The sequence below is a fragment of the Myotis myotis genome, unplaced genomic scaffold (assembly GCF_014108235.1).
Source record: "Myotis myotis isolate mMyoMyo1 unplaced genomic scaffold, mMyoMyo1.p scaffold_m19_p_10, whole genome shotgun sequence".
Classification (NCBI taxonomy): Eukaryota; Metazoa; Chordata; class Mammalia; order Chiroptera; family Vespertilionidae; genus Myotis; species Myotis myotis.
Genome location: NW_023416314.1, coordinates 37,208,785 through 37,227,775, shown reverse-complemented (window position 1 = coordinate 37,227,775; position 18,991 = coordinate 37,208,785). Strand labels below are relative to the sequence as shown.

The following is an 18,991-nucleotide window of genomic DNA, read 5'->3' as shown; positions in this document are numbered from 1 at the left end:
AGCAAGGAGGAGGCTGGCAGGCCGCACTGCGTCTCCAACATTATTTTTAATACATTCATGTGGGTTATACAAAGAGCTAGTCCCAGGGCCTGGGCTGTGGCCTGGCTCCTGGGCAGTGAGAGCAGCATTGTGTAGTGTTTTCAAAGATCAGGCGTGGAGGGGCCCACGCCTGCCCCACGCCTGAGAAAGAGTGTGTGTGCAGTGAGCACCTATAGTCACAATTCCAACCAGGACTGGGCCCTGAGCTGCCCCTCGGGCCCCCTGGGCCCCAGATGGGGCCAGGACATCAAGTTCCAGCCCTGGCTTTGCCACTGACTCCCTGAGTCCTTGATCCTCTCTGGGCCTCAGCCTTTTCATCTGTAAAATGGGGCAGAGAGAGTGGAGTTTTCATTGTCTCCCACTTGACCCAGCACCATCCTGAGCCAGACCATGGCCAAGCACAGGTGGGAGGGGAAGACAACAGCACAGGGTCCTGCGCTGGTCCCAGGACAGCCCATGGTTCCATGGATATGAGGGACAAGGGGTTAGAACTAGATTTTTTAAACCCATTTTTCTAAGAGGGGAGGATCCCTGTATGAGGAGGACCCAAAAGAGCGTTTGGAGCATTATCTTGTGATGTGACACCTGAGAGAGAAGAAAACCACTCAGGTGCAACCCCCCAACCCACCCCCTGACACCCGTAATGAGGTCTGACTCCTCCTGTTTTCCACAGGCTCTGCCCCTGACTTGTGCATCTCGGAGCAAGTCCTCTTCTCTTCCTAAGCCTCAGTTTCCCCATCTGTGTAAGGGGGAGGTGGGACTCAATGGTCTCACATTCTAGACTGTGCTCATTGGAGAATGGGGATGCAAGGGCAACAAGAAAAAAAGACCAGTCTGCAAAGGGGGGAATGAGGGAAACTGAGGCAGAGGAGGAGAGGGCCTGGGAGAGTGGAGGGAGAGGAGCTGGTGGGGTGTACAGTGCAGGATGCTCCCAGGCCCTGTGCCAGCATGGGGGCCACTTCCTGTCCCCCTGACAGCCTGCAGCCCCGCAGTGGCCAAGCTCAGTCCCCGGAGTCGGGATGATGTGATTCTGAATCTCAGTGCGGCGTTTTGTAGCTGGGACACCCTGCAGGGAGACTTGGAGCCTCTTTTATAAACTGGGATTAAATGCCAGCCTCAGAGGGTTGTCCTAAAGAGGCAGACACAGACTTGGGTTTGTTACTGCTGCCAAGCCTGGGGCAAAACAGAACCAGAGACCTAAGGCCTTCACTCCTGGGATGGAGCGGGGAGTGAAGGCCACGGCAGTATTGGGGCCAGTGTGCAACACCAGAGTGCCAGGTGGGCAAAAAGTCTGTCCAGAGCAGGAAATGACAGTCCAGTGCTGGCCGCAGCCCAGGGCAACAGCCTGTGAACCGGACCTGCTGCAGCCGCCACAGCCTGCCATAGTGCAGGACCCACGGCACACTCATGGCTCCAGGTCTCTTCCAGTTACAAATTCGTCATGTTCCAGAGAAGCTGCAAGTCATTATCAGAAGATGTGACAAACAGTCTGCTTGGCAAGGTCTCAGACAAATCCTCCTGGTCTTTCCCCTCCCTGGCCCTGGCCTGGCGGGGCAGGACTCCCCACTTTCCCCTCCCTCCCCCTCTCCCCCCAGCACTCAGCTCACACTGCCGAGCTTTGGAGCCCTGGGCCCCACACTCTGTGTGGTCGCTGCACAGCTCTGTGATGCCATCCCCACCCCGACTGGGAGATGCTTGATGTGTCTCCTTCATCAGTGCCCTCAGTGCCCAGCGCAGGGTGTGGCACAAAACAGATGTCTGGTGAAGATTTGTTGATCTGATGGCTCATCCTCATTCTCTGTCACTCCCACTACTGCTCAGCATCCAGCTTCCACAGCTGGACCGCACGTGAGGCCTGGGAAGTGCGTCACCTACTGATGCAGCAGGATGCAGGGAAAGGAAGCCGGGGCTGGGATTTAGAGATTAGGGTTCTGGGACCCTGGCCCACTGTGTGGCCTTGGGTTAGACCTCACCCTCCTCTGTGCCTCGGGCTCCCTCGCTGTCCTGGAAGGGTCTCCGGCCGAGCTCGTCCGCAGCCTGGCTGCTCTAGGCTTTGTACTGTTGGTTGAACCTCTGCTGGCGGACACAGCAACAGGTGGCCAGCATGGTGAGGACAATGGCAGAGACGAGAGTGAAGGTGAGGATGATGATGAGGTTGACATTCTTGAGCCCCCCCTTCTCACAGTCCTCAGGACGCACGTGGCTCAGGAACACCTCCTCCTGGGAGTCGAAGCGGCAGATCAGGTCCTGGGTGGCGTCCACGTCCACACGGCCCTGGTGCAGCTGGGCCGCCAGCCAGCCATTGCCGCAGCAGCTGAGCGGATTCCCCTGCAGGTAGAGGCGCCGCAGGCTGGTCTCCAGGCCGCCCATGGCACTGCTGGGCAGCAGGCTGAAGCTGTTGTTCCTCAGGTCCAGCACCTCCAGAGACACAGCCTGCGTCCAGGCCGGCAGGCGGCTCAGGCGGTTCTCGGCGAGATTGAGCTGCTTGAGGCAGCTGAAGCAGGGCAGGTCTACCTGCAGCACCTCCAGCCCATTGCCCTGCAGGGCCAGGACCTCCAAGGAGGCCTCCAGGCCCACCAAGGCCCCCGTGGCCACATCCAGCCCCGGATTGGAAGAGAGGTCCAGCTCCGTTAGTGGTGTGTGGAGGAAGGCACCTGCCCAGAGCGTCTCCAACTCGTTGTCCACCAAGTTTAGGCTGCGGAGGGAGGAGATGCCAGAGAAGTCCACGCAGCCGGAGGGCCCAGGCCCCCCTGGCCCCCCACAGGGAATGACCCGGTTCCCTTGCAGGTTGAGCCTCTGCAAGCTAGCCAGGCCAGCAAAGGTGTATGGGGGCAGGTCCTGCAGGGCATTGTGCTGTAGGAGCAGCGTCCGCAGAGACCCCAGGGCGCTAGTGCCCAGCTCCAGTGTCTTCAGCGCATTGTGGCTGATGTCCAGGAGCACCAGGCAGGGCAGGGAGCCCGCACTCCGAGCCTCAAAGGCCTTCAAGCAGTTTCGGCTGAGGTTCAGGAAGCGCAGGGAGGTCAGGTGCCCCAGAAAGCCCTCGGGGACGAGCTCAATCTCATTGTAGCTCAAATCCAGATTCAAGAGCTGGGAGAAGGGGTGGGTGCTGGCATTCCGGCTGGGGTTTGAGAGGGGCGAGGCTGACCATCCCTCAGAGGGTGCATAGATGGCCTCGCCACCCTGGGGCGGCCCCGCAGGGAGACTGATGAGGTTGCTGGACACGTTCAGGTAGATGAGTCTCGGGAGTGCGGCCAAGTCAGGGAAGCGGAGCAGTCTGTTCTCCCGCAGGTCGAGCCAGGTGAGCTGGTACCCGGCCTGGGGCTCGGGAGCCATCTGAAAGGCCTCGATGCTGTTGCAGCTCAGGTCCAGCACCCGCAGCTGCTGGAGGCTGAAGTCGGAGATGCAGGTGAGGGAGTTCCTGGACAGGTTAAGGTGGGTCAGGTGGGGCATGGCCTCGAAAGCCCCATCCTCAATGTCCATCAGCACGTTGCTGTGTAGGTCCAGCCGCTCGAGCGCAGGTGTGCCCCAGAAGGTCTGGCGGGCCAGGCGGGTCAGGCTGTTCTCCGCCAGTGCGAGGGTGCGCAGGGCTGGCGCCTCCCCCAGCAGCTGCTCCACCAGGCCGCTGTACAGGCTGTTCCCAGACAGGTCCAGAGACTTCACGTGCAGCAGGGGGCCCAGACCCCCAGTGCTCAGCGCCAGGCGGTTGTGGGCCAGGTTGAGGTGCTCCAGGTGGGACAGGGCCTCGAAGACACCTGGCTGGACGAAGCTGATCTCGTTGGAGCTCAGGTCCAGGTGACGAAGTGCTGTGTAGAGGCCCAGGGGCGAGGCCAGGATGCTCTGAAGCTGGTTTCCAGACAGGTCAAGGGCTTCGATGTCCCGCGGAAGCACCGAGGGGACCTGCACCAGGCCAAGGAACTGGCAGAAGACCTCCTTGTTCACCTGGGGACGGGGAGGCAGAGAGAGCAGCAGGCATTAATGGGCGCAGTAGGAGCTGGAATTGGACACGCGCCTCTAGAAAGGGTGACCTTGAGCTCCCGCCAGGCTTGGCTGGGCTTCTCCCCTGGCCTCCCAGGATGCTCGACTTTCCTCCATCCCAGCCTAATCACCCATGTCCGGATGACCCCCATCCTGCTCCTTGCCCCCATCTCCGGCACCCAGTGCAGCACTGGCATCAGGGAGGGACTCAAGGAAGCTTTGATGGGTAGACAGAGAGATGATAGGAAGTTAGAAGGACAAATGACCAAAAACCCTGTACTAGCCATTAACCCATTTTACAGGAAACTGAGCCACAGAGCAAGCATGCCAAACTCTCCGCCGCCGGCAGGCTGCAAGCTTTGTTTAAGTAAATGAGGCATGCGCCCGGCAGCCACGAGTTTGACATGCTTGATCTAGAGCAGCGGTTCTCAACCTTGGCTGCACATTAGAATCACCTGGGGATCTTTTTAAAATCCTGATTTCTGGGCCTCATCCTCCGGAAATTCTGTTTCTTTGTTACGAATGTTGTGACCCCACCCCATAACAAAGAAACAGAATTTCCAGAGGATGAGGCCCAGAAATCAGGATTTAAAAAAGATTCCCAGGTGATTCTAATGTGCAGCCAAGGCTGAGAACCACTGGTCTAGAGCGCCCAGGGCCATGAGGAACAGAGTCGAGCTGGGACCCAGGCCTCCTGGTTCCACACCCTGGCTTCCGCCTATGGGCCCGGGTAGTTACGTTGACCCAGTGGGTGTAAGACTAGATGAGCCCACTTTGGGGGAGTTGTTTCCAAAAGGAAAAAAGGCAATTTTCCCTCTTGTCATCAGTTTTTAGCTTCCTGTCCTCAGGTCTCATTCAAGCCCTCATCCTGGGTCCCAGAGCCTGCTTCCCCGGTAACACTCCCCAGGAGGGCCCTTTCTGCTGCTGCTACCCACCCCCACCCCTGTCAGTGGCTGTGCTTCCCCAGGCCCAGTACTGATCTGGTCCTGGAGATGGGGTGGGCGTAAGGGGCAGGGGGGACGATGTCCCGGGTCCCAGCCCACGTTCTCTGATGACAACACTCTGATTTTGTGGTGCGTGCCCCATCAAGTCACACGCCCACCCTGGTTTCTTATCCAGAAAGTAACTCATACTTCCCTCTCACTCACTCAGCATTTTAGATTTTTTGGCATTTTCAGACCCGTGGTCTCACTGGGTCTTCACAATAGCCGGCCCGTCAATATGATTGCCCCCATTTAAGAAAAGCAAGCCCAGAGAGGTAAGGAAGGGTTCAGATCACCCAGCTGCTAAGGAACAGAGCTGGGTTTTCAACCCAGATATTTTAACAACTAAAGGCCCCACTTTTGTCCTATCTCATGTGCTTTCTGAGGCCAGAATTCTTTCCATGTAAGTGCAGCCTTCCTCTCGTCTTTTCTAGCATACCAGAAGCCCCAACCTTTCTCAGCTGGTCTGACTTCTACCACCACCCAGCTCAGGCCCACTCCTGCCCCAGCTTCTGTCTCCACTGACCCTTCTGATCCACCCACCAACCAGATGCCTGGCAATTGCTCTCAAATTCCACTCAGAGAGTGCTGCCTTCTGTTGAAACCCCTCCAGGGCAAACTCCAGGGCTCTCAGCAGGTTCAAGGCTGTTTGTGGCCCCTGAGGAGCTGTCCCCTCTCCTCCCAACCAACTCCAGCCCAGCCCACAGGGACCATATCGGCCCACTGACCGTTAACCCTCCCAGCCCCAGCTCTGGGTCTCCTCCTTACTGTCCCCTGTGCTGGTTATGTCCTTCCCAACGAAATCTGCACGGGGAACTCTGCATGCTAAGTCCAGGATCGCCTCTGCCAGGAAGCCTTCCCTGATTCCTGGCCAGGTTGGGGCCTCCTTTGGGTTTTCTTACAGCCTCTGTGCTTCCTGTCATAGCTTTGGCCCCTGAATTGTGGCTGTCTGTGTGGGGACCTGCTAGACAGTGAGCTCAGAGCAAACGGATCGGTTTGATTGATGTGGAGGCCTTGGACCTGGCCCACAGAAGGTGCTCACTAAATCTTTTTAATGAATGAAAGAGTCCTAGACATCATTGGTTTGGTAAAGGCCTGAGGGATTGAGTCACCACCTTTCTAAAAAGAAAGTAAAGGGATGATCCATATATTCAGACTGAAGTCAAAGACTGTTAGAGCAGAAAGGGTCCAGCCCACCCAATTCCAAGATGGGGAGACGGAGCTTGAAGGTGGCAGTGACCTGCACGAGGTCATGGTGAGTCAGTAGCTAAGCCAGCAGGGCCTGGAGATGGGGTGAGGGTAAGGGGATTCCCTGCCTGGCCCCAGCTGTCAGCTTCCTCTCAAGATCCCCAAGGTGAGGAGGGCGAGGAATGGACTGCCCTCCAACAGGCACCTGTGTGCCTCTTCCTATGCTATGCAGCACAGTAACCAGCGTGCACAGCGGCCCAGGGATGCCCCTGAGGTTGGGCACCATGTGAACCAGAAACCTATCCTGGCCACCTGGCCAGTCTTGCCTGGCTCCTTGCCCCTTTCTCCCTCCCAACCTCTCGGCCACCTGGGGCCACCAGGCATGGTCCCTCATCCTGTCCTCAGTCCTGCACCATCCTTATTTAAGAAGTCACAGCAAAAACAACATTAACACAGTGACTGCCACTAACCATGAGCACCAGCTGTGTGCCAGGCTTGTGCTGAATGCATAGGTCCCTTGCCTCATTCAATCTTCGAAGGCACATTTACCTCATTGTACCCTCTCAGGAAGCTGAGGCTCGGAGGAGGGAGGTGGCTTCCCCAAATCATATGTCAGAGGCTCAAAACTACCTTTAGGAGTTCCTTTTCCTACTGCCAGCCACGTTTGACCACTGCGCCCTCAGCTGGTTGAGTACCCAGGTTGAGTCCTTCAGCAGAGTAAGTAACACCAGTTACCACTTCCTGAGCATTTACCCTGTGGGGGGCACTGTGCTAGGCATCACATGTTCTCCAGCAGGCAAGCCCATACCCCATTTCACCCCTGAATTCTCAAAGGCTCCCTGGGCCACCAGCCCCTGAGAGCTGAGTCAGGACACAGGCTGGCCAAGCCCAGAGCCTAAGACTTGCTTTCTGCCCGGGTGCCCAGGACCCCTGCCAGGGACCCAGAGGAGGCGGCTGCAGGCAGTGCTGCACCACCGCCCGGCTCTGCAGTTCAGTCGGAAGGAGCTTGAAGGCCAGCGTAGCTCTCAGCACTCACTTCCAGCGCACCCCCCATGGCCCAAGCTCCGAGCCCCCAGCACCACTGCCTTACTTGGGGAAGGGTCTTGGAGGAGTCAGCCCTTAGCAACACTCTGCCCACTCTCTCTGGGATGCCAGGATGCCACTGCCCCAAGTTTTTTGTTTGTTTTTTGTTTTGTTTTTTTGGAGGGAAGAGGACTTGCCACCCAACTCCATTTTGCCACCTGCACAGAGCAGGGCAGCAGGGCAGTAAGTCACTCGCAGTGGGCAGCATAAGCCCTGGGAGCTGGGTTCGAAACCGCTCTGTTACTTCTGATCTGCATAACCCTGGTGGCCACAGCTCTTCTCTCGGCCGCAGTTTCCTGCTGAAAAAGGAATCTGGGCAGGAGAAAGGGAGAGAATGTCCTCAGCATGCAGCAGGCAAACCTTGCGAGCCCTCGGCATGTGAAAATTGTTTTTTAAATTTTTTTATTATCTTAAAAATCATCATGACTCCTTCTATGGCAGTCCAGAAGGCACCTTCCTGCCTATTATCTCATCTCTCCCCAATCCAAAGCTCACCCCATTCCCCTTCCTGCTGGGTGGCCCGGGCCTTCCCTTCTCTGAGCTGTCTCCCCGGGCAGAATGTGGGGCTGCGTCTGGTGACATCTGAGGCCTCTCTGCCTATGATTCTGGGTTCTGGGAACTCAGAAGGGCTCTAAAGAGCAAGAAGTAAGGTGACCACAGCAGGACACTGCAACGCCAGGGGAGGGCTCCGGGCCTGGCTGCCAGCACCTGCAGCCTCCAGAAGCCGGTGGCCATTCTGTGTCATAAGCTTTCAGTCCCAGGTCCAAGTGGGGCTGCCACAGGGCCTGTCCCTTCCCCAGGGCAAGCTTCTGCCTTGAGCTCAGTGACTGCCCAGCTTCACAAGTGGACCTGGGTGGTCTCTTTTCCCTGCATCCCACAGGGTGACAATACGTCAGGGCTAGTCTCCTGAACAAGGGCAGGAAAAAGGAACAGAGTGAATCAAGCCCAGTCCCTGCCCTCGGGAACTTTGGTCTGGTGGTGAGGCAGGCTTGGGCCCACTTGCGAACTATACCACGTGCTCAATATTGAGGAGGGAAGCTTGGGGCTGGGGAAGACCAGCAAAGGGAGCAACAGAACCAGGTCAGCCTGGGAGGAATCAGAAGAGGCTTCCTGAAGGAGGCAGCATTTGACCTGGGCAGTGATGAGTGAGGCTTCCCAGCAGGGCTGTGGCAGATGGGCCCAAGTCAAGGAGCCCAGGGACCCAAAACAGAAGAGCCCTTCCCAGCTGACTGACCCCAAATTCTGTATCACCTTGTGGGGGCAGAGGGAATAGAGTCCAATATTGGCCCCAGTGGTCCCAGTTGAATGACCTTGGACAAGTCACTTAACGTCTCCAAGCCTCAGCTTCCAATTCTGTAAAATGGGAATGATGGTACTTACCTGGCAGGATCAATAGTAAATAAGGTATTTAAACATTCTAGCAGGTGCTAATCAAATGCAAGGTTTAAATACATTCCTTTTCCTTTTCTGATTCCTCTAACTTTGGCTTCTGGGGCTGGGAGGACAGAACACCCTAGGACTGGGTGGGGGTGGGGGTGGGGGAGCTTACCCTGCCTGGGCAGGGCTTCTTACCATCTTACAGGGCACCTTGTCTCCCTGTTGGGAGGTAGCCAGGCCCAGGGTCAGCACGGGCAGGAGCAGCAGGATCTGGTGGCTCATGGCTCTGCGTAGGGCAGGGAGGAAAGGGGACATTGTAAAATCTCAGGCTCCTTCCCACGGCCAGCCCACACCCTCCCACCCTGCCCTCAGACCACAGCTGTATTGAAATGAAGGTGTAGCCCATCACAGAGGGCCTCCAATGCTACGCCAAGGAGCTAGGCCATGCCCCCAGAAAGAGTTTTTAAACAGTGGGCAACATGGGCAGATTTGGGTTTCAAAAGTCTCCAACTGGTGGAGGACAATCTGGAGGAGGTGAGCAGGAGGCAGAGGGACCCTACGGGCTGCCCTGGGCCAACCTCAGGGCTGGGGTGAGGTGAGGTGGGCAGCTGGGCCTCTGACTCCCTTTCTACCCAAACCACAAGCAGCTCACCCCTTCGTAGCGCCTCAGACCCCAAACGGAATTACACACAAACACACACACACACACACACACACACACACACACACACACACCTTTATTTTGCCCTTTTTCTTTTGATTTTCTGATTCTTGAGCCCCTGCCATTGTTTGATGGCTGGGCCTGGAGCCCTGACAGGAAGCCCCACCGGAGGCTTGCCCTGGCTCGGCATTGTGGCTGTGAACTTCCCCAGAAGCAGGCTGCCAGGCCCTTTACTTTCACTGAAGCCACCACCCGTGCCAGGGCAGGGGGACACACGGGCCTGTTGGACCTGCCCTTCCCTTTATGAGCAGCCAGGGGGGCCTCAGCAGGGTGGAATCTCAGTGCTACTAGGAGCTCACTCACTGAAGACCTGGTTCAGGGGCTAGGAATACACAGCTCAATCTATCAATTTCACTCATTCATTCATTCATTCATTCATTCATTCACACTTTTATTGAATGCCTCCTCACATCTAGCTCTGTGCTGGAAACTAGGAACACAAATAAATGCACAGAAGTGACCATAATACATACAGAGCATTAAGAAGGAGGGACCCTCCAAGAGCACTGGACTCAGAGTCACCCATATCCAACTGTTCCCTCTGATTCCTCTACTAACCTGCTAGGTGACCGTGTGCAAATCATTTCACCTCTCTGAGTCTCGGTTTCCTTTTCTGGGGTTAATGCTGACGTCACCAAGTTTTCTTAAAGATCAAATGACGTATATTCTACTCAGGGAGCCCTTATCCTGTACCAGGCACGCTTCTCTACACTTTACATGTATTAACTCATTTAATCCTCACAATAATTCAATGACTTGGCTCCATGATTAGCGTTCCCATTTTACAGACAGGAAAACTGAGGCCCAGAGAGATTAAGTAACATATTCAAGGTCTCACAGATAACAAGTCTGTCTCCTAGTCTGTGCTCTTAACCTCTACACTATATGGTCTCCAAAAGGGATCAGTAAGTGGGTGCTGAGTTGTGACTCTGAGGGTGCTTTAGGAGAAGACGCATTTATAGGACCTTTGTGGGCTGGGTCTTTACTATTCGACCCAATTAGCGTCCTTACAATGAATTTTAAATGAAGGTGGCTGCCCTGAGTTCCTTTATTGTTCAAATGTGGTCTTTCAAAACCTGTTCCCTGGGTTCCCCTAGGCCATGGGCCTCTGCCCCCACAAAGGCTCGCTCTTCTCACCTGCATTATGGGTCAGGCTTTTACAGGAAATTTTGTTCTGCTGTTTAAAAAGCAGAACATCACCACCCATCCGAAAGCTGGTATACGCAGAATTGAGTGGAAACCCCTCAGGGGCCCTTTGAGGCCCTTGGGGAGTATGCCTTGCGGCCAGCTCTTCTCTCCAACTTCATTTCTCACTGCCCCCTCTCCCACTCAGGGTTCTGGAAGCCTCCTATTGCCTTCAGGTCTCAGAGCCCCTTTCACTGCTCCAAACCTTCACTCCCTCCCTTCTCTGTGCTGAATACCTCCTCATCCTTTGGGTCTCAGCTAAGATGTCACCTCCTCCAAGGAGCCTACTCTGGTTTCCCAAGTCTGGGCTATGTGCTTGGCTCTTCCTCCAGGTTCCCACAGCCCCTGAGCTTCCAGTGAGCACAGCACCGAGCACTCTATGAGTATTCCCTCCCACATATTCCTAAGGGAAGTGCCCCTAGGGCAGAGGGACAGGCCAGGGAAGGCACTGAGAATTGACAGGAGGAGTCTCAATGACATGGTGACACTGACGAGAGCAGTTGCTCTCCTTGACTCTCCCTTCACCTCCCTGCCACACTCCTTCTCCCTGACAGTGGGCTCTGTCTGTTCTCTATGAAGAAACCCCCAGAGCTGCCCACCTCCCTCCTCCATCATTGCCACAAACAGAGTCACCACCATGGCCCTGGGCCTCCACCACAGCAACACCTAACTTCCACCCTGACCCCTTTCAGTCTGGCCTACACATAGCTGCCAGAGAGGTGTCGTTAAATCATAGATCAGATCATGAATCTCCCTGCCTAAAAACCTCCAGTATAATCCAGGCTTTATACCTCTCCTCTCTGACTCCATCTACCATTTGCCCTTCCCTCACCAGATTCTCGTGTTTGCCCTTCTTCTCACCAGTCCTCAAACACCGCACGTGCATTCCTACCTCAGGGCCTTTGCCTGCTGCTCCCTCCACCTGGAAGGCTCTTCCCCACACCCTCACATGGTTTATTGTTTTCATCACATTGAAGATTTCCTGATCATTAATTTTTTTATTCTATGAGGACAGGAGTCTATCAGGTGGTGCTCACCAACGAGCTATTGAACAAATGGCGGAGCGAGGGGTAGAAGCTCTACTGAAACGGGCTGAGGGGTAAGTGTGAGGTGAGGACAAGGAAGGCCCTGGCTCAGTACAGAACTGGAAGGCATTGCCGCCCAAAGGGGCCCTCATTTTCCCCTCCTCTGCCTGCCCCCAAGGTGGGCATCAGAGCATTCAGCAGGGACGGTCCCTGCACCAATGGAACTCGGGCTGGCATCTGACAGAAGGGGGCCCCTCAGCAGTGGGCATCCATCAGCAGTGCCCAAAACAAAGTGTGTAGAATTTGAGGGCAACTCTCTCTCAAGAGGGAAGAAGACTGGGGTCACTTAGACCCAGGCTGACATCTAGACTACTGCTCCCCATCCTGTTCTGGGGCAAGTCCCCTAACCCTTCAATGCCTCAGTGCCCCATCAGTAGGGCAAATAGCCTGGTTCCCATTCTACCACTGGCTACTCCAACTATTGCGATGAGCAAGCTGATAATGCCTGTGATAATGTCCTGGACAGATTGTCTTTTTAGCTGGGACAATGACCGGCAGAGCTAAACGGCCTAGGCGAGATATGCTGAGAATGGAGACCTCAAGCTTGCAGACTAGAGGCCTAGGCAAGAGGAGGCAAGAGCTATCTTAGGATTCTGACCGGGAAGGGAAATGTTAAACCATGTGTGTGTGTGTGTGTGTGTGTGTGTGTGTGTGTGTGTAGAAAGAGAGAGGGTGGAGGGGGTGGGATGAGGTGGGACAATGCCTACTATCATAACTAAGCCCATCCTTACCATTTAAGGATGTTCGACATTCTTCTAAGTACCTGACCTATATTATCTCACTTAATTCTCACAACAAACCAGTAAAGTAGTTACTATAATTTCCATTTTACAGATGAGAAAACTGAGGCTCAGAAAGATGAGAGGATTTACCCAATAGTTATCCAGCTCATAAGTATTTTGGGATTTAGCCCAGGTCTACATGACCCGAATGCTGTGTTTCCCAGCAGGTGCTGAACTGCCTGGCCCCTTTATAAATGTCCTCAATTGGCCTAGGAGGAAAACGAGGCTCAGGGAGGTGACTGACCCAAAGTCACACAGTCAGTTAATAGAGTCAGGATAAGAACCCAGTCTGTCTGCTTCCAAAGCTCATGTTCCCCTGCACCAGGCCAAGATCTCCCTCTCTAACCCCCTCGAATGACAGCTTCCCCCCAACATCCACAGGTGGACAGGCTCACAGTGCTGGACCCGGCTTCCCCTTCCCTGCCCATCAGGGATCCCTGGCAGAGTGGGGTCCTGAGAGCTGCTGTGGAAGCCCCTACCCAGCAGTGAATCACTAGGGGCAGACATGTGCATCCCACGGAGGAATTAGACCTTAACCCAAAGGAGTGTGGCTGTGATGACAGAATCTCAGGCGGCTCAGGGTGGGGGTAGGGGTCCCTCACATCTTACCACCCTCGAAGAAGGCTGCTTCTGAGACCCCTGGAGAGAGGTGAGCGTCCCCCTTCCCCGTCACCGCAGGTAGGCAGGCTGTCTGGCGCGGTGGGATGGGAAGCCTCACGCCCAGCCGCCCAGCGCAGAGCAGAGGATGGTAGGAGATCTGGATTCAAATCCTAGTCTGCCCTCGACTAAATGTACATTCCCGGCAAGTGCTGGCCTCTCTGCCCTTGTGTTCCCATCTGTCAAATGGGAACAGGTCTCACCCCTTTGCGGGAAAGATCTGTTGAGTTAGCCGCCTGGGAGCGCTCCGGGAGGGTCAGCCCTGGCTCCACGTGCGGGTGGAGGACGGCGGCGAGAGGAGGACCCCGCCCAGCTCCAGGTCCTCGGCTCCCGAGGGGCGCGGGGCAGCCGGGTCCCCCGAGGGCGGGCCAGCCCCGCTCGCGCGGAGGCTCCTACCTGGCTCAGCGCGGCCGCCGCTCCTTTCCCGCGCAGCCCCGGCACATTTTGCGCAAACCAGCTCCCCGGTCCCACCCCGCGCCAGACCCCGGGGTCGCGGCCCGAGGAGGCGCCCGGCAGATCCACTGCCCCGCGGGAGCCGAACCCGCGAGGGGGCGGCTCGGGCTCCAATTTAAATACCTCTCCCGCCCCACCACGCCTCCTTTCGGGCCAGCCGCGGGGTCCTAGCGCCGGCCGGTGTTCCCAAGAGGGAGGGGAGCATCTTCTTGATGCTGCTGAAACCCCGGCTGGGAAGCGGCGGGTTGTAGGGGGCGGGATGGAAGGGCCGGAGGGAGCGGGGTCGCCGAGGAAGCCCAGTGCCAGCGAGGCCAGCCCTGGGCCGCCGCACGTGCAGCTCGTGGCCCCGTGGGGTCTGGAGGGGCGGGCGGCTCTAGGAGCCGCAGGTCCGCAGAGGAAATCCTGCCTGGTCCCGAGTTCCCGCGGCCGGCGCCGCTACACTTAGGATGGGGGGGGGGGGGGGGGCGGGGAAGGGAGGGAGGCAAACAGGAGAAGTGACCGCGGGTTCGAACGCGGAAGGAAATGACCCTTCACTGGCCCTGGGGCGGCCGCCGAGGGGATTCCCCACCCCGCGCTGCCTCCTCTGGACAGTCCAGGCAAGTCACCCCCCTCTGGATGTGGCCTAGTATCCAGACCTGTCACCGACCCTGAAGCAGCCCTGTGACCGGCCCCATCAACGCTCCCAGCTTTCAGCTTGTGAAACTGAGGTTAGGGACGGGGACAGCGAATATAAACAAAAACCGGTCTGCGTTTGCTAAGACCCCATTTATATTTGGGAAACCGAGTCTCGCGAAGGTTCGATGGCATATCCAAAGTCTCTAGGAGACAGGGATGCGAGCCCCCTGTGGCCACAAAGCTAAATCCGGGCCCAGCGGAGTGCCCCTCTGCAGGCTCCATTGTGCTCAGGTTCAAGTGCTGTGTTCAGGTGCTGTGCAGAGTAGCACGGTGGCACTACTGACCTTTACATCAGAGACTGCGGCAAGTCCTCCCCCGAGCCACCCCTCTTCTAGATGACTTGGCCCTAAGTCATGGGGATTGTGGAGCCCTGCTGGGGGTGGACTCTGGGGTGGGGGTGTTGCAGGAGGAAGGTCTTTCCTTAGGTTCCAGGGTAGAAGGGAATTCCTCTGCCCGCTGTTTCTCTTTCCTGATAGAGTGGCCCGAGTGCCCCATTTTACAGATGGGAAAGTGGCCCCCAAAGTTTGTGGCAAATCGGGGTAGCGCTGGGCTTAGAGCTGGGTTCCCTGCCTGCTTGGTGGCTGCTGCCTTCTCTTTCTCCCATCTGGCTCACTGTGGGGATGGGCCTGGGCAGAAGGGGGCAGCCCAGAGGAGACAGGCCTACCCTAGCCTCAGAGGAGGAGATGGGGAGAGCTGTCCTACGGCGGGAACTGAGCTGCAATGAAGACATGGGCAGGGAAGTTGCAGGCGGTGGGCAGGGTGTCCAGACCCCCACCCTCCCTCCCAGCCACCTGAGGCCTCAGATTTTTGCTCATGGAGGTCCCAGCTGGTGATCCCAACCCTTTCTCTGGGCTCTAGTGCTCACCTGGTCAAATGGAAGCTCAGTTTCCCTGTCTGAAAAGTGGGGGAGATAGTAGCTACTTCTCTGGGTTGGGGCCAGAACTAAGTGTCGTGGAGCCAGCCTGGGGCCTGCACCCAGTGGGTGTTAGGTAACTACTCACTGTCTTGGTGGTAATTGGTGATATCTCTGCAGTACCCTGCAGGCTTCCTTTTCCGGATCCTTATCCAAGAGGCCAGCCAGTGCCCAGGAAGGGATTGCTAGCAGTTCTCCGATACGGGCAGAACATGGCTGAGTGGGTGGGATTCAGGCAGTTCCTGGGTCTTCCACCTGACCTGAACCCCACGCAGCACCCCAGGTCAGCTGAGCACTGCCACGCCCTCTCCTGAGCTGCCGCCAAGCAGCAGATGCTGGGCTGGCACGAACTCTGATGGGGCTGGAGTAGGGCAGGGCTGGAGCCATGGCCGGCTGGGGAGACAGCCTGCCTCCCCACACAACCCCAAAAGCTGCGGTTGTGGTTAATTCACCGGGTTCTACCTCACTCAGCGTCCAGATGGGGCTCCCCAAGAGTTAGACACAGATGGGCAATCAAGGGTGCCCACCTGCTGCAGCTGCCTCTTGGGACCAGGGGGAACTAAACGCTGGGAACCCCACGTGCTCAGCACCCCTTCCTTCACCTCTCCACTTTTTCAGCAGTCGTGTTGCTGTGTGATTTTTGGCAGGTTGCCTGATCTTTCTGACCTCCGTTTGCTGCTCTACAAAGTGACACTAATATTAGCACCCGAAGTCCTGGCTTGCCGTGAAGATCAAATGCAACAACGCGTGTAGAGTGGTTCACTGAGGGCCTGGCCCATGGTCCCTCCTCGGGCTTGTCCCAGGGCACTGGTGGACTTACCCTGTGGAGCTCCCTGTCCAGATGGGAGGCAGAGGAGGACATAGGATGACTGAGGCCTCGAAGGCTAAGTTTGGGAGTCGGAGCTTGATCTGAAGGAAGGGAAGTTGGGACTGAGCAGGTGGGATCTGCCTGGCAGCTGGTTGCTTTCTTTAAACGCCACCAAGGCCAGCCTTCTATCCAGTGTCGCCTACTTAGCTCCTGCTCACACACCTCCGGGACAGGGAGTCCTGCTGGACAGCCCATCAATGGGCCGCTCAGTCGTCACCGTGTTGGTATTTTTGTAGATACGCTACCAGTCCCGTACGCATCTATCAGTGCAAACAGGAGACACATCTTTTCCTGTGTCCTCAGGAGTACCATCCCGAGGTGAGAAAACCCTTTCAGGCACCAAGTCAGGCTCAAGGCCTCCCAGGAGGGTTTCACCTCAGGTCAGAATGAAACGGAAGGATCCCAGGGAGGAGCGGGTGGCTCAGGCCGGCAATGATGCGCATGTGCTGTGTGACCTTGGACAGGTTGCTAACTGTGGAATTGGTGTGAGAAGGATGGTGGCACCCCAGACCCCAAGTTAGTTTCCACTACTCGTTGCTGAATACCCATCGTGGGCCAGTGCTTCATCTCATGTGGGAAAGCAAGGTAAAGACAGCCACGGACAGCATTCCAGTTAGGTGTCTTTATTCTCAATTATTAAGAAACGGAGGCTCAGAGAAGTTTGGTAACTGGTCCAAGACACCCAGCTTTGGAACCAGGAATTGAACCGGGGTCTCCAGACTCCCAGTCCAGATCTCAGTGCAAGGATGTGGCTGTCCTCACTCCGTGCCCCTGCCAGCACCCCTGTGGGCCCCCAGGAGTCAGGAAGTTCCCTCATCAGCCCCTATTGCCGCCCCGCCTTTTGGGGCAGAACCCTGGGTTCCCCAGTTCTTCTGCCCAACCGCCCGTGCTCCCTAGGGAAACTGGGCTCAGATCATGCCAACAGTGGGCCACTTCCTGGAGGAACCATAGGAGAGGAGAGCAAATGCTGCTGGGCGTCAGCTGTAGGGCGTTTGTGGGCCAAAAGCCAACATTGGGTGCTTGGGAAACACTTATAAGGGGGCAGGTGGCGCGTCCCTTGCTCTGAAGAATAGCTGAAGTGTTAAATGGGATTAATGAGGGCTTTCCAGGACTGGGCCCGGTGCCAGGGACTTTACTTGAATTATCTCCTTCTTGCGGCCATCCACGAAGTGGGGACGCTCATGGCCTGTCTTTTATGGAAGAGGGCCTGAGGCTCGGAAGGACTGTGACTTGTGCAGAGTCACACGGCTAACAGATGGGGAAGGACAGGACACAGCAGCCATGTCCACCCAAGTCCTCAGGCTCCAAGGCCCTCATGCATGGCCGGCAACTGGCTTGGCTGGTGTTCTGTTCTCACTGTGGCACTCGGAGCGACCAGTGCAGGGGAAGCAGGTGTTGGTGAGGCCCCATGTGCCCCAGCTGCCTCATCAGAGGCTTTCGGCTCTGAGTCTGGTCAGTGAGAACTGAGGCCGAGGGCCTGGAGGCTCCCAGCAGCCCCAAGGGAGAGAGGGGATGTTAGGTGAGAAAACTCGAGACTGGGTGAAGCAGGCAGGGCAGGATCAGAAGCGTCTCCTCACTTGAAGTATGCCGTGTCATGCACCGTGAAACCACAGCTCTCTGCAGCGCTCAGGCTGCTGGGAACCCGAGGGCTTGTCCCTGTGGGTCCCCCGTTTTAACCATGTGAAGGTTAAACCCGACGTACCCTTTTCTTGATGATTCAGAGTTAGTGGTATGGGCTTTGGTTAGGCCCATGATGTCATAACGTGTCATCTTCACGTTCACAACGGCTACAGAGACAAGCCCAGGGCGAGAGAGCAGCAGACTATTTAGAGGAAGGCCTGCCATAAGGGAGCTGGGTGGCCTTGGGCAAGTCATTTTCCTCAGGCCGGCAGGCCCAGCTTCTCATCTGTAACTCTGGGCAGTCATTTTGCCACTTCAGGGGAGTTTTGAGATGATGACACTGGGAACCTGAATGGATAGGGGTTGGGGTCGGTATGATTACTGATATCGTCGTCCTCATGTGGAAGTTGGTTTGACTGAAGGGACAGATGGAGCACCCAGTGATGGGAGACAACGACTGAGAGGGGGCTGAGTAGGAGGGACTCTATCACTGCAGGCTCAGTGGTCCCAGAGCAGAGGTGGGTCCCGGGCTGCATGGGGGGAACGGTTGTGGCCCAGATAGGCCACCCCATGGTGGGGGTACCTTGCCCTCAGAGGTTCCCTGGAGGTCCATTCCCAACTCCCTAACCTTTCCAAACTTCAGGTTCTTTGCTACGCGGAGCTCCCAGCCAGCCAGGGGCTCCTGTCTTCATCTGGGTGGTCAAAGCCCTGAGGGCTGGTAGAGCTTCCAGAAACAGCCGCATGTGTTCCCAGGTGATCCCCACAGATAATGGTCACCCCTTAAGGTGTCAGAGAATCCCCTCCCCCTACCTTCTCTCACTTGCCTCACACAGCAAGCTCCTCTGGGTTCTAGCTCAGGTCTTCTCAGACTTTGGAACCCCCAAGGGTGTTGAAACAGACTGCCTGCTGGGAGTTGTCTTTTTGTCCTTGTTGAGTGGCTGAGGAGGGGCCTGAGGAGGGCAGAGCCAATGGAGATAAGCAGCCCAGGTTTCAGAGAGGGACCCACCTGGGTTCCCATCCTCTCTGTACTGCCCACTGCTGTGTGGCTTTGAGTTGGTGGCCTGACCTCTCTGAACCCATTCTGTCTCTGTTGAGTGGAGCAATGAGGGACGATTAGGGCTGCTTGAAGAGTGAGCTTCTTGTGTCAAGTGCCCACCCGCCCGCCCATGGCACTCGCCCAGTCGCCCAGTCAGGTGGCAGGGCTTGTGATTCCTGGCGGGGTTATTGTTTGCATTTTTGGCAGCAACTCTATCTTCTTCATGCTGATTTAGTTCAGGGAGGGGAGAAAAGTGGTTTGTGAAGCTCCCCCTGGCTGTGCTCAGGGGATGTGGGGAGGGGACCTGCTGTGACTGCCTTTCAAGGGCAGTGAGAGGGGCAGCATTCCCAT

The 18,991-nt window shown here is 56.6% G+C and overlaps 1 protein-coding gene across 3 annotated transcripts; it reads right to left on the bottom strand.

Annotated features, from left to right (window-relative positions):
• Positions 1-27: 27 nt before the first annotated feature.
• On the bottom strand, positions 28-13,617 carry LRRC32 (leucine rich repeat containing 32). 3 transcript variants are annotated; one of them, XM_036324904.1, is made up of 3 exons: positions 13,028-13,617; positions 8,841-8,931; positions 28-3,978 (listed from the first exon to the last, which is right to left on the bottom strand). In XM_036324904.1, the coding sequence occupies exons 2-3, from the start codon at positions 8,925-8,927 to the stop codon at positions 2,086-2,088; spliced, it is 1,980 nt and encodes a 659-aa protein (XP_036180797.1). In that variant the 5' UTR covers positions 8,928-8,931; positions 13,028-13,617; the 3' UTR covers positions 28-2,085. The 3 variants fall into 3 exon arrangements, with proteins under 3 accessions (XP_036180797.1, XP_036180798.1, XP_036180796.1); XM_036324905.1 differs by having other exon boundaries at positions 13,279-13,617; XM_036324903.1 differs by having other exon boundaries at positions 13,472-13,617.
• Between the last annotated feature and the right edge of the window lie 5,374 nt (positions 13,618-18,991).

Coding starts and splice junctions, on each gene's coding strand:
- LRRC32 (XM_036324904.1), bottom strand. CDS start 8,927: ATGAGCCACCAGATCCTGCTGCTCCTGCCCGTGCTGACCCTGGGCCTG. Junction 3,979..8,840: donor ACAAGGTGCCCTGTAAGATG/GTAAGAAGCCCT, acceptor CCCCGTCCCCAG/GTGAACAAGGAGGTCTTCTG.